Genomic DNA, 14,737 nt, shown 5'->3' on the forward strand with positions numbered 1-14,737 from the left:
TTCCGACTCGCAGACTGAATTAACACTTACGAGGAGCCATGAGGGCAGCTTTATTCTCCAGTTAAAAGGGGTCCTGGCTACAAAAAGTTTAAGAACCACTGATAAAGCATTACACAGAAACAGTAGTAGTGAGGACTGAATTCAGACAACACTGTGATTAGAAAGTGCTCCAGAAACATCGTTAGATTTAAATTTGACAAATTGCGACACAAATACAAAAAAGTGTGGTTTTTTTTCCTTTCTGTATTAGGACACACCAAAACAATTATTTTGAAGTCTGCTTCTCCAGTCAAATGCCAAGCTTTCGAATAAACTACTTTAGAAATCTCTGGATTTCCAGTGCATTATGGGTAAAAACTCGACAGTGACCTATCCGTGGAACACAATACAAAATGGACAGTATTAGGATAATTTTTACTTTTTACAGATGGATTCCAGTGATTTATGGACAATAAAAAAAAAAGTTTATGCATTAGCTGATTTTGTCTAAATTCACAATCGATGGTCGTTCAGTGGCTCAATTATTTAATGTTTAATAAATACATTTTCACAATTAGACTCAAACCCGTTTGGTCTTTTACAGAATGATTCCCCCAGAATAATCCATTTGTCCTGGACAAATATCCACAAAGAATACTTACCAACCCGTTTTAGTTCGTTTTTAGTGACCGTGCACTCAGTGTCTGAACTGTATTACATTAAAATACTGTATTAATTTAAATAAGCAGTAAAACTCAACCCAACCTGAGCATCCAGTTCTTCACTTAACAGCATCCATAAAATATTTTTTAAAAACATTCATTTAGCTTTCCTATGGAAATATATAAGCTCTATAATAAAGCTTTGTTTCCAGATATGACGAGGATCTGTGATTAAAAAAAATAATCCATGTGTATATATATTAAACACTTCAAAATAGCATCGCTATTAACACGTTCTATTCTGAAGGCTTTTTTTTTTTGTCAGTATAAATTGTTCATAAATGTCTCAGTGAAGAGAACACCGTCCTTCATGAAATACCTGCACGGTGAGAGACAATGCTTTGGGAAAATTTAGACCATTATCATCACATTAAGCACATGCCCTTTGTGTTATTACATCATAAAATATAAAAGCCAATCATGTATGCAAATTAAGACATGTAAATTAGTAGAGAAATGTACAGCTGGAGGTGTGTGTGTGTGTGTGTGTGTGTGTACACACTCTAATCTGTAAAAGCGCATTGTTCCGTGACCTGTGAAATCACATCAAGTCTTGGGAAACTTCTGTCCATCTCCCACCATCCAGAGCCTTTAGTTCACGAAGGTAAAATACTCCAGTCTGGGCCCTCGGACCTCATCCCTCCTGTATCCTTCCGTAGCGCACAGAGAAGGCTATGAGTCGTCTGTACATCGCTGTGAGGAGAACGATGGCTGCCAGGACAAGCCCACAGATCAGACTGAAGGCCCAGCGAGGACCCAGGATGGTATAGACCTGAGAGACAAATACAGGACCCAGGGTCCGAGCGCCGCTGCCTGAGGCCGTCAGCCAGCCCATGTACACACCCTGCATGCGCGCGCACACACACACACGTTTATGGAAAGAGAGAAATGACTCCTTTGCTGTAAAGCACTATTCGAAAACTTCAACACTGTTTCGTGCACTGAGCAATAAAGCAACAATACTAAATTCACTGAATCTGCATCATCACCACACCTGTGGTTTGGGTCCCAGGATCTTCGAGTACAGCGTGTAGGACATGACGTTGCAGGCGGGGTAACCGACTCCTATGAGGATATAAGATGTTAGGTATTGTGCCAGGTGGATGGCGGGGGTGAACTGGCACCAAATCTGATCTGAAGGGCATCCGGTCGGTTCCACACTACTGTTCGAGACCGGAGCACGACCCAAAACTGGCATGGAGCGGTTCTGAAGATCTGTGGAGCCCAGAAAGCAACACCGTGATGTTACGACATGAAAAATATGTGCAATAACTTTAGAAATGTTATGAATGTTTCAAATATTATACATTTCGTTGTTTTATTAAATCTAGGAGGTACGTAAAGGCGGACTGGCGGGCGTTACTGATCCCCAAGGGAAAATTCAGGGAAATATTCAGATCAGATATCACAGTCACAGCCAGTTCATTTCTGAAATTCTAAAAATCAAACTTGTTTTTGATGTATTTTTTAATTGCATCCTTTTGTGTCAATGAGGCTCAAATTAAATACAGGGATGAGAATGAGAAATTGTATTTTCAGCTGAAAATTTAATTGGGGGTCTGGGGGCCATTGGCCCCCAGCCAGGTCCAGGGCGGAGCCTGGTCGGGGGTCCAGGGGGCCGAAGGCCCCCAGAAGCTAATGAGTTTTATACATTTTAGACCACTAGAAATGGTCTCAGACTGCTCAGTTGAATAATATTTTCAGTCCAAAGAAGCTTGAGTTTTGGACACTAATAAACAAAAATAGTCTCAATAATGCTCAGCTAAAAATAATTTTTAACTTCATGCTAGAATGAAAGGAATGATGAATATAAATTAAACACAAAGACAGAATATTTGACATAATCCTGTAAATGTTTCAGTTACTTTATTAAAGAATGCAGTTACCTCTTTTGCAGTGAACTTCTCAACAGAAACACAATTTCCCTGTTGAACAGTTCTCTCAGCTCCCAAAGTCACAATCACATAACTAGCAACACTACTCTAAGTTTTCAACATATTTACAAAGTACTTGTTCTTTTTCTAGGAATGCTTCATTGCAGAGATGTTTTTTTCCTTTTAGCAGCTAATCTGAATAAGCGATTCGTTTTCTTTTGTGATAATTTTCACCATTTTGAAGCTCTTATTTGCTGTTACATCCTCAATCTCCGGCCTCGTAGAGCGCCATGTTGAATGAGTAAAAAAGCGAAATGCGAAGAACCAATCAGAACGAAGCTTACATGTGACATTTTGGCCTTTCCTATCAATGCTCGTTTACCATTGGTCAAATCGCGATATTTCTCTTTCAACGGGCAATCAAATACAGTGTACGTTCTGAACTGCCGATGTAAACAGAGCCTTGTTCCCGATGGTTGACCGGGTCAACACATACCTAACCCCCCCCTAAATATTTTCTCCTCGGATTTAGACGATTCACAAAAATGACCCCTGGGTTGATAAAATCCGCGGAATTCCGCGGATCTGCAGAAAATTCCCATCCCTGTAAATATGCCTCAATTTGAATAATAATAAATATGTCAAAGCATTTCACAGTCTCAATGCTCTAACAAAAAAAAATATGAACAAATTATAAAAATAAAAGCATATTTGTTTACATATATTACAACTATGAAAAATTAAAATGAAGATTAGCATTCAAATTGTCAGGAAGTTATAATAATGGTGTAATGTAATATAATAAAAAGCGATAAATGTTCAAAATTAATAATATTGCTCAAAAAGTAGTAATGTCTTTAGACCAGTCTTGAATATGTAATTAAAATGTTTATTTCACTCTAAAGACACCTTACAAAGAAAGAGCATTGCAAAATGTTATTATTCCATCAGAACATTATATTTTAAATATTTAACAATTGTTTCTCTCTGACTGTGTTGTATAAAATCGAACACGACTCCAGCACTGATCAACAGTTGGAGAAATCCCTCGGGAATATCTTTCAAATTAGGAACAGGAATGAACATGTAAAAATCCATGAACGATAGAAATCTATAAACAGAAGAAAATGTTTGCGGAGTCTAACGGGCTTTTACAGATACACAGGGTTCCACAGGAGAGAAGCTTTTCAGGGATGCAGTTAATGGAATGATTGTGCTAAGTGGGCGGAGCTTAAAGCCTTAACTCACCGATAATACACCAAACACAGAAATAAACAATTTAGTGGCATTAACATTTTTTGACTACAGTGCAAGACAAAATACAAAAATTTCTCTGCAATGATAAAAATGTTAAGCATGAACAAAATCCTTTCTACCTGTAGAGTCTCAGCGTAATAAACTAAATGAAGGGAATTGAAATTAAAATGAGAGACAGGAGGAATTCCTCACCTGCCCACTGAATTTTTGGATACTGGTTTCCCCAAGGGAGCATGATAAAGAAGCCGATAAATATGATGGCGAGGCCACTGAAGAGCACCGGACGATCACCAAACCTGATGAAAGAGGGAAAAAGAATGAACTGCACGATCCTGTTTAACAATTAAAGAGCGCGTGCCGTCATTAAGCTTCTCTCCGGATCGTTCATGATCATTCTTTCCTAATACACACAGAGGAGCCTGCTGATGAGTGAGATGGAAAGAAATGAAAAGCAGACTTGTGTGAGAGTACATTTAATCAGTGGGACTGCAAAAAATCTGAAGGAACCACTTCCTGAACATACCGCATGGAGATCACCTTCACCAGGAGGAACACGATAATCGACTCAAAGCCAATGGCTGCCAGAATGATCCCGTTGTACAGGACAGCTTCTTTCCTTGTCCACGCAAACATGTCCATTGATAAAGGAGTGGCTATACTGTGGAGAAAAATTTCATCATGATTGACATGATTATATTACAGAGTGTGCAACTAACTGAAATCTGTAAAACCACCAGGGCTTTAAGTGATCAAAGTGTCCTGAGAACAACTTCTAAATTTATCCACAAGAACTGTACGCAATGGCTACTGATCAATCTGGTCCAAGTCCAAAGATGCTCGAGTCCAAGTCAAAATGAGTCCCAAGAGGTTCAAGTCCAAAGAGGTTTGTGTCCAAGTCAAGACAGAGTTCAAGAGGTTCAAGTCCAAGTCCCAAGAGGTTCAAGTCTATGTCAAGACAGAGTCCAAGTCCAAAGATGCTTGAGTCCAAGTCAAGACTGAGTACAAGAAGTCCAAGTCCAAAGAGGTTTGAGTCCAAGTCAAGAGGTTCAAGTCCACGTCCAAAGATGCTCGAATCCAAGTCAAGACTGAGTACAAGAAGTCCAAGTCCAAAGAGGTTTGAGTCCAAGTCAAGAGGTTCAAGTCCACGTCCAAAGATGCTCGAGTCCAAGTCAAGACTGAGTACAAGAAGTCCAAGTCCAAAGAGGTTTGAGTCCAAGTCAAGAGGTTCAAGTCCACGTCCAAAGATGCTCGAATCCAAGTCAAGACTGAGTACAAGAAGTCCAAGTCCAAAGAGGTTTGAGTCCAAGTCAAGAGGTTCAAGTCCACGTCCAAAGATGCTCGAGTCCAAGTCAAGACTGAGTACAAGAAGTCCAAGTCCAAAGAGGTTTGAGTCCAAGTCAAGAGGTTCAAGTCCACGTCCAAAGATGCTCGAATCCAAGTCAAAACTAAGCCCAAAGAGGTTGGAGTCCAAATCCAAAGATGCTCAAGCCCAAGTCAAAACCGAGTCCAAAGAGATTTGAGGACAAGTCCAAAGATGCTCGAGTCCAAAGAGTGTTGAGTCCAAGTCAAGACCGAGAAACACTCTTGGTTACCAGGCAGCCAATGTCAATGCCCATTCCAATTGGATTTTGAATGAATTAAACCAATACCAGTTTTCTGAACATGCTCAATTAATGAATTTGCTTTGAAGGAGGAGTTTCTTGAGGGGGGAAGAAGAAAAAAAAAAAAAAACACACACCACAATATTTTTTTAAAGGCAGCTGGACTCAGTCAAGATGAAGTGGAAGATCTGGTGAGACTAATGGCCAAGACAGAGACAAGCCCGAGACGATAGAAAAACCGTCTCGAGTCCAGACTCGAGTACTACAGCCCTAATGAAAACTCTACAGAGAAATATTTTACAGAAAAAAAAAATCATTTATAGTTTAATTGATGAAACAGCATGTACTGTTAATGTTTTTAAAATAATTTTGTAGTGTAAAATCTAACCCAAATCCAACAACATTTGCTGAAGTCTATGATCAATATGATGGCCTTTTTTTTTAATCAACTAACTGATATCCAAATTATTTCTTGGCTAGAATACAACCTTGAGTAAGATCTTACTTGGTTTCTAATTTACTGTTCAAAAACAAAAAAAACCCTTACGTTTCAAACACAGCAAAAATGAAGAGGACGACGAAGAAAAGGATGTTGGATGTCAGCACTGCGATCTGGTCGATATCTCCTTCCACTTCAGGAGGCACGATGAGTTGCTCTGTAAAGGTAAAAAACCACAGATTTTAGTCATGAATGACAAACGCTTTTCTAACAATCTTCCCGAAAGTCATTCTAATTTAAACACTGAGTGCAAACCCATGGTTTATGAATTAATGAAAAAGAATCCACAATGATGATGTGAGTGTATCCTGCAACAACACTGCTCAAATCATGAGTCTGAAGAAATTCTGTGTTTTATATAATGCTTCATCACCCTCTCAGTCTCCAGACCACCAGGAGGCAGTATGTATTATAATAGACAAGTTATTTGAATATGATTTATCGGTCGAGCCCATATTTGTCCAATAGATAAGCCACATGAACAGATTAACAAACATTCATGGACATGGTGAAGTTTTCTGTAAAGAAACATTTCTTTAGGAGTCTCCAGAAGGAGTCTCCAGAAGGAGTCTCCAGAAGGAGTCTCCAGAAGGAGTCTCCAGAAGGAGTCTCCAGAAGGAGTCTCCAGAAGGAGTCTCCAGTGCTTTGTACCATGAGAAAGTCTTTTGTGGGGTTTCTTGGTAACATGAAAAGCTATGTATTTTTTTTTTTTTTTTTTTTTTTAAGTCTTATAAACTTCCAAAGAGATTTAAAAAAAGAAAAAGGGAGAGGTTGGTGGGGGGGGATGACTGTTTATAACTCCGATAACAAAAGAACACATGTATGTTCCACAACATTAAATGTACAGTTGAGGTCAGAAGTTTACATACATGGACATGAGAGTGAATGTCATGGTGATATCGAGATTTCAGTGATTTCTTTGAGCCGTTCTTTTTCTGTGGCAGAATAATTGTACATCATCCATCTTTAATAGAAAAAAACAATAATTTAATGCACAAGTTTTAATTCGTTTAGGGTTTTCTAAATAAGGGTCAAAAATTTAGATCCACCCACTTAAATTATTAATTCAGTGGTGCTGAAAGTTCCAAAACATCTTAACTTGCCAAGGTCTGTTAACTTCCTGTTAGTGATTGATTGATGACATCTGGTAGCTTCTCTGTGCACAACATAAAAAGGGTTTGTTTGACAGTTTGTTTGGATTGACCAACACACAGTACAATGGGAAAGTCCAAGGAGCTCAGTGCAGATCTGAGAAAGAGGATCACAGATTTACACACTCAGGAACATCTCCTGGAACCATTTCTAAACAACTGTAGATTCCATGATCATCAGTTCAAACAACTGTACGCAAGTACAAGTTATTGTCCAGCCACTTTGCTGGAAGAAGATCCAAACTGAGCTCAAACCTCAGCTGAGAGGAAATCGGTTCAGATGGTCAGGAGCAACCCGGGAACCACCAAAACACAGACCTGCCATGAAGTAGAAGCTGCTGGAACACTACAGACCTACAGTCAAGCAAGTTTTACATCATCATGGATTGAGAGGCTGCCATTCAAGAAAAAGCCTCTGCTCCAAAATTGACACCTTCAAGTTCAACAGAAGTTCACAGCTGACCACATGGACAAAGAAAAAGCCTTCTGGAGGCAAGTTTTATTGTCAGATGAGACAAAGATTGAGTTGTTTGGCCACAATGACCAGAGGTACAGAGGAACACTGTATCAACTGTTAAACATGGTGGTGGTAGCATCAGGCTTTGGGGCTGTTTTCCTGCCAGTGGAACTGGTTCACTGCACAAAGTGGATGGAGTGTCAGCACAAACCTCAAACCATCAGAAACTTCGACAACTTGGTGTTCCAACAGGACAATGACCCCAAACACACATCAGAGCTGGTTGTGGAAGATAAAGCAGGGGAACATGAAGCTTAAAACAAGTTCTGACTGTGCTTAAAAGTAGGGTCCATGCCTGGAAACACATAAATTTAATTCAACTCGACCAATTCTGCCAAGAAGTGCAGTCAGATATCCAACCAGAATTCGACAGAAGCTCAGTGATGGAGACCAAAAGTGTCTGGTGAAGGTGAAACATTCTCAGGGACGTTTAACCAAATATTAGATGGCTATATGAATATTTTGACCCTGTGTTGATTTCAGGAAGCCCAAAATAAATTAAAATGTGTGCACCAACTTTTTTTTTTAAAGATGTTGTACAATCATTCTGATGCAAAAAAATAAATAAATAAAATAAATCTCAATATTGCCATGACATTCATATCCATGTATGTAAACTTCTGACTGCAACTATACCTACAAATGGATAAAAAAAAGGACATGTTGCTCTTTAATACATAAAATGAAATTAAATCAGGGATCCCAGCAGTAATTGAAAAAAATAAAGGAATGTAAGAAACTATCAGCAGGGGTCAAGGGCGCTGCAAGCCCCCTGAAGCTGTTGAGATTTTAACATTTAAAGAGGTTATAGAACACATTTTTTACATAGATTTAACATAGAAAAGCAACAGAATGTAACAATAATGTGTATCTATTTGATGGCATATTTTGTAATCAATGACATAAGTGGCAAAAAAAATTGTTATTTATAAAAATTAGATGAAAATGTAGCTTTGAAGAATATACTTCTTCTAACCCGGACACTGTTCCGCTATCTCTTTTATGGACGATATCTTTTTTCCACGACATATTCAGGGCTGTGAAATTGTAAATAAGAAATCCGAGGAAAAGGGGGGGTATGGGGGGCACAGCCCCCCAGCATAAGCCGGGGGTCTGGGGCCTGCAGGGCCCCAGACACCAAGCCATTTTAGGTGTTATATGGTGTATTCTGAGCATTTCCTGCAAGTAAAAAATTGATCTCAACAAGTAAATATTTGACTAGTCTTGGTCTTCATTTTGCCATATAAAATACCCATCAACAGTTTTCTCTTTTAAAATGAAAGATCCATGTAAAATATCTTGAAATATCTAATAAGTGCCTATGTATTTTATCTCTTAATCAAAAATAAAAGTAAAAAAAAAAAATGTGTAAATAACAATTTAAAGAAATGTTAATAAAAGAAAACTTTGATAGGCCTTTCAAAATGACTTTGTGAAAAATCATGCTCAATATTTAAGTGAGAGATTCCTGTTGTCTTCCAAATTACACTTAATTCTTGTATTATGTCCTGGCTTTTTCCAAGAGTCTGTCACAATGTCTCTTGTCTACAGAGCAAAAAGTTTAAAAAAACTAATGTTTCTTATCTAATATATTATTTACATCTTTTCTTTTACTTCTGGCTCCTTCTATTCCTCTTTGCATCACTCCCAGCTATTTCTTTCAATTCATCTTTCAGTAAGGCTATTGGTTATTAGTTCTATAGTATTTGCATTCCTCTATCAAAGCTATTTACAAAATGTTCATAGTCTGTCAAACAGCATCTAATGAAAGTCTTTTAATTTTCTTTTCTTTAACTCCATCTCTTTCAGTTTTGCAAACTTGTTCTTTTTCATCTTTTCCTTCAGTCTGTCTGTGTGTTCTTTTCTAGCCCTCTTTGCATCTCTCTCAAACACCTCCTTAGCTTTCCTTTTTGATGGCATCTTATCTATGTCTGTTCTTGCACCCTATAAGTACAAAATTCACGTACGCGGTGCCAGGTCACGCAATAGCTATTTTTAGCTCTGTCATGCACGAGTCGCAGTCAAGACGTGTTCCACGCTCAGCTGGCATAAAACTCCGCGAGTCCGGCTGTATTAAGCCGCCGGTCTCGTGCAAGGCGATTAAAACCGACTAGACCCCCCCCCAATGATTTAATGCAAAAATAGACGTTTTGTGAAGATATTTTTCGCGACAGAATCCGCGGAAATTTCACAGCTCTGCATATTGAATTAAGTTCAACGCATTAGAAACAAAAGCACGAACGGAGTTAAAACACATTTTCTAGCAAATGGGCGCAGCCTTATTGTTTTCTCGTTCTATCGCGTACAGTCTCGCGGTATTTACATCAATTTAACTTCCGAGTGTTCCCGAATGTCAACAAGAACAAACGAAGCTGACAAAAACATCGCTAAACAAGCAAACCAAATCAGAACGTATTCTGCTGGTCATTTTACTTAAACATATTTTTAATGGATATACAAGAGATTTAAAAAATAAATAAATAAATAAAAAAAACCACCGCTTTGGCTAGAAAAATAGCGGAATTCCGCTAAATAGCGGACGTCTGGGATCCCTGATAACTGCATAAATTGTTGAGGAATAAACAATGGTAACAGTAACTTCATTACACAGTCCATCACTGATTACTTTCCTCCAACAGCACAACACTGAGTGTTTAAGTCCTGACATATCACACTGAGAAAGGGAGGGGTAGCAAACATGTGAACTCGAACATTCACTTTATTATTTGTGATATTAAAAAAAAGCATCTGTGAATCCGAACACTAAATATCTTGGATTATAATTTATACTTTTAGTGTCTGAAAGTACTTTGCAGTCAGCTGTATTACAAAATATGAGAAATAAATCAGTCCCACAATTCCACTCATGTTAGAGTTCTCTTGCTCTGGAAAATGAGATGAACATATGTGTGTGTGTGTGTGTGTTTGCCATAAATCAAACTGGTACACTACCTTCTGAGACGTAGTTAATCGCTCTGATCTGGTTGCCATGGTCATCTACACAATGCTCCCTGTTAGAAATAAGCAAAATAAAACAAATAAATACAAACCCCATTTCCAGAAAAGTTGGGATATTTTCCAAAATACAAGAAAAACAAAATTCTGTGATTTGTTCTTTCACATGAACCTTTCTTTAACTGACAAAATTACAAAGAAAAGATTGTCAGTCGTTTTACTGACCAACTTAATTGTATGTTGTAAATATAAACGAAGTTAGAATCTGATTCCTGCAACACACTTTGAAAAAAAAAAAAAAGTTGGGATAGAGGCAAAATAATACTGAAAAGTTTGGAGAATATTCAAGTAACACCATTCTGGAAGATTCCACAATAAGCAGGTTAATTGGTAACATGATTGGGTTTAAAAGGAGCAGCTCCAAAGGCTCAGTCTTTGCAAGTAAGAATGGGGCGTGGCTCACTGATTTGTGCCAAAATTCCTGAGAGAATTGTTCAGTTCAAAAAGAACATTTCTCAATGCAAGATTTTAGGTCTTTCAAAACCTACAGTCCATAATATTCAGGGAATTCAGAGACATCTCAGTGTGTAAAGGGCGAGGTCGGAAACCACTGTTGAATGGGCATGACCTTCGAGCCCTCAGGCGGCACTGCCTGAGAAACAGTCATGCTGATGTGACAAATATAGCAACATGGGCTCGGGAGGACTTCGGAAAATCGTTATCACTGAACACAGTCTGCTGCTGCATCCAGAAACGCAACCTGAAACTGTATTACACAAGGAGCAAGCCATTTATCAATTCTATACAGAAACACTGCTGATTTCTCTGGGCCTGAACTCATCTCAGATGGACCGAAACACAGTGGAAACGTGTGCTGTAGTCAGATGAGTCACATTTCGGCTTGTTTTCAGGAAAACCAGACATCGAGTTCTCAGTGGCAAAGATGAACACAATTTTATCATCAGAGAAAGGTGTAGGACCAACATCTGTGACGGTATGGAGGGAGCTACATGCGTGTGAAGGTACATATTCATTTAGAGACATATTCATCAAGACAATGTCTCTTCCTGGGAAGTCCATGCTTATTTGAGCAGGACAATGCCACGCCTCATTCTGCACAGGCTACAACAGCATGGCTTTGTAGACACAGAGTGAGTGCGCTTGACTGGCCTGCTGCCAGTCCAGATCTGTCTCCTATCGAGAATGTATGGAGCATCATGAAGAGGAGACTCAGACAACGGAGACCACGGACTGTTGAGCAGCTGAAGTCTTGTATCAAGCAAAAATGGACAATAATCCCAACTGCAAAGCTGCAACGATTTGTATTCTCAGATCCTATACGATTAAAAAGTGTTATTAAAAGGAAAGGTGATGTCACACAATGGTAATAATTCCTCGGTCCCAAATTTTTTGCGTGTGTTTTGCAAGCATCAAATTCTAACTTCGTTTATATTTACAAAATACAATTAAGTTGGTCAGTAAAACTACAGAAAATATTTTCTTTGTACTTTTGTCAGTTAAGTCAAGGTTCATGCGAATTAAGAAATTGCAGATTTTTGTTTTTATTGCATTTTGGAAAATATCCCAACTTTTCTGGAAATGGGACTAGTACATAAATAAACAAAAACAGAAGTGTGTTTAAGACTGAGAAGCTTTTATCTAAAACCTTTCTTCCATTAACATGACTGCACTCAGATCAAATGCGCAGTGTTACCTCAGGACGATAAAAACCAGCAGGATGTTGATGACGCCGAAGCAGGCTGCGAGCAGCGCCGGAGCCGTGTACATGTTAAACTTCAGGTAAATGATGTCCATGGTGAAGCCTTTCTCACCGATAAACGACAGACCTGCCTGAAGAGCTACAAACACACACCGTCCTTTTAAACTTCTCTCAACCTTCAGTATGCTTTTCATTCAACATAAAAAAAAAAAGGCTCATCATACCAGATCCATCATGTGCTTTACCGTCCCAATCCAGAATATCTTACTCATACTGTACATATTTACTTGAGTGATTTCTTGGTACCTGGGCCAAGGATGAAGCCCAGAGCCTGGCAGGCGCTCATGTTCGCCATCGCGCTGGTTCTCTCCTTCAGCGATGTGGCTCCTGCTAAATAGGACCTCACGACAGCTACATTACCTGCAGGACATTCCTGCAGAGGTCAGTATCGAGCACAGTGCATCAGTTATGTCGCAATTCTTCTCTTTGTCATTTCTTTACCTGCTCCAAATCCAATGAGCGCTCGAGCCATGAGCATGTGGTATTTGTTGTAAGACGGAGGCAGGTACACGTAGGAGTAGTACACATTAGCCGCAACGTTGATAGCTATGGAACACACCAGCGGCTCCTTTCGAGGCCTGTGATTGGACCAAAGTCCAAACAGGGGCGACGCCACCATCTGTCCCAGGCTATACGCAGCCACGACCCAACCCAGAAAACTAGCGTCTGCGCTGTCGTCAATCTATAAATCACAAAATAACACAACGTCTAAAACAATCTGAAGAATCGGAGAGGTATTTAATTTAATTCTATTGAACAACAGTGAGGATTTAGTTTCACACATTAGTAGTTCTGGAGTGCAGAACCATTTTAAAATATTTTCTACAAAAAAAAGTGGGCGTAACCACCAATAAGACAATGATTAAGAAAATGTTTTTAGAGAATATTTATCACATTCAAAAAACAGAAAGGCAAACTGTGGCAGCGGGGGCGTGGTCAAGCATTGGTCTGTGACCAGAAGGCGGAGTCAGGGAAGGTAAGTAGCAGAATCACTGCACCTGAGGTCTATTAACCTGTGTGTGTGTGTGTGTGTCTTCCCCAGTGACCGCACCCTACTTAAAGAGAGAGCGAGAGCAGAGGGAGAGCTCTCTCCCCAACCAGACGACTTGTGTGCGTGTGTGGCTGGGAGAATTAGAGTGCGACTGAAAAGTGCACAATAAAAGGAGATTTTTTTTTTTTTTTTAAACTTAATTCTGGCCTGACGTCCTTCTGTGCTCCACCCACTCATACAAACTGCCACAGTGGTGCTGAAACCCGGGAGCGGAGCACAAGAAAAGAACAGCCCCATGGAGTCCTCCCCCTTCGCAGACCTGGTCCACGCCCTCGCCACGGCCCAGCAGAGCCAGCAACAGGCGCTAGTCGCCCTCCGGAAGGAGCAAGAGCACCGGTTCGAGGCCCTGGTGTTGGTGCAGCAGGAAGATCGACAGGCGTTCCGGCACCTCCTCACGTCGGCGGGATCCACCACCTCCACGGACCCTTCTCCCCTCACCCTAACTAAGATGGACCCGCATGACAACCCCGAGGCCTTCCTCACGCTCTTTGAGCAGGCAGCAGAGGCCTCGGGCTGGCCGGTGGAATAGCGCGCGGTGAGGCGTAGCTGGCCACACTACAGCTCCCCACCGACCGCGGGCTGGTCTACACGGACCTTTACCGGGCCGTCCTCCAGTGGGTGGGGCACACCCCCAAACAACAGCGACAGCACTTTCGCGCTCTGTGCCTGGAGGAAGTCGGCCGGCCGTTCGAGTTTAGCCAGCAGCTCCGGGACGCCTGCTGGCGGTGGTTGAGGGCCAACAACCGTGACACGAAGAGAATCATAGATCAGGTGGTACTGGAGCAGTTCATCGCCCGCCTACCAGAGGGGACCACGGAGTGGGTCCAGTGCCACCACCCAGCGTCACTGGATCAGGCCATCGAGCTGGCGGAGGACCATTTGGCGGCTGTTCCGACAGCAGGACAGCGGACATCCTCTTCTCTCTCTCCCTCCTCTCCTCCTGTGTCTCATCCTCACCCCGTTCCCCCACTGTGGAGACGGGTGCCGGTCCCACCCCAGCCGGACTGTCGCACCCTCCCGTTTTTCCCTTCTGTGTCTGTCTCTTCCCCCCCTCAGGTGAGTGAGCCCCAGAGCGCCGGTGCAGAGAGGAAGCCCGGGTCGGTTTGTTGGCGCTGCGGGGAGCCAGGCCACCTCCAACAGCAGTGCTTGGCAATGGAAGCGGGCATGGTGGTTCGGATCCCCGACGTGCCAGGAGCCGCCCTCAATCGGGCCGGAGCGTATCGCATACCGGTGAGTATCCAAGGGGATACATATCAGGCGTTGGTGGACTCTGGCTGTAATCAGACCTCAATTCACCAAAGCCTGGTGCAAGACGAGGCATTGGGGGGAGCACAATTGGTGAAGGTGTTGT

The 14,737-nt window shown here is 41.1% G+C and overlaps 1 protein-coding gene across 3 annotated transcripts in view; it reads right to left on the bottom strand.

Annotated features, from left to right (window-relative positions):
- Positions 1-508: 508 nt before the first annotated feature.
- Positions 509-14,737, bottom strand: part of LOC132897910 (major facilitator superfamily domain-containing protein 8-like) — a 41,643-nt gene continuing 27,414 nt past the window's right edge. For all 3 annotated transcript variants that reach the window (XM_060939182.1, XM_060939181.1, XM_060939180.1), the window contains 9 exons: positions 12,777-13,017; positions 12,582-12,695; positions 12,270-12,414; positions 10,553-10,611; positions 5,981-6,089; positions 4,356-4,490; positions 4,025-4,128; positions 1,696-1,916; positions 509-1,545 (listed from right to left, as the gene is read on the bottom strand). In XM_060939182.1, the coding sequence (XP_060795165.1) occupies positions 1,336-1,545; positions 1,696-1,916; positions 4,025-4,128; positions 4,356-4,490; positions 5,981-6,089; positions 10,553-10,611; positions 12,270-12,414; positions 12,582-12,695; positions 12,777-12,954 (1,275 nt within the window). In that variant the 5' untranslated portion in view covers positions 12,955-13,017 and the 3' untranslated portion in view covers positions 509-1,335. The remainder of the gene's footprint in view (positions 1,546-1,695; positions 1,917-4,024; positions 4,129-4,355; positions 4,491-5,980; positions 6,090-10,552; positions 10,612-12,269; positions 12,415-12,581; positions 12,696-12,776; positions 13,018-14,737) is intronic.

This window comes from Neoarius graeffei, chromosome 14, assembly GCF_027579695.1.
Source record: "Neoarius graeffei isolate fNeoGra1 chromosome 14, fNeoGra1.pri, whole genome shotgun sequence".
Lineage (NCBI taxonomy): Eukaryota > Metazoa > Chordata > Actinopteri > Siluriformes > Ariidae > Neoarius > Neoarius graeffei.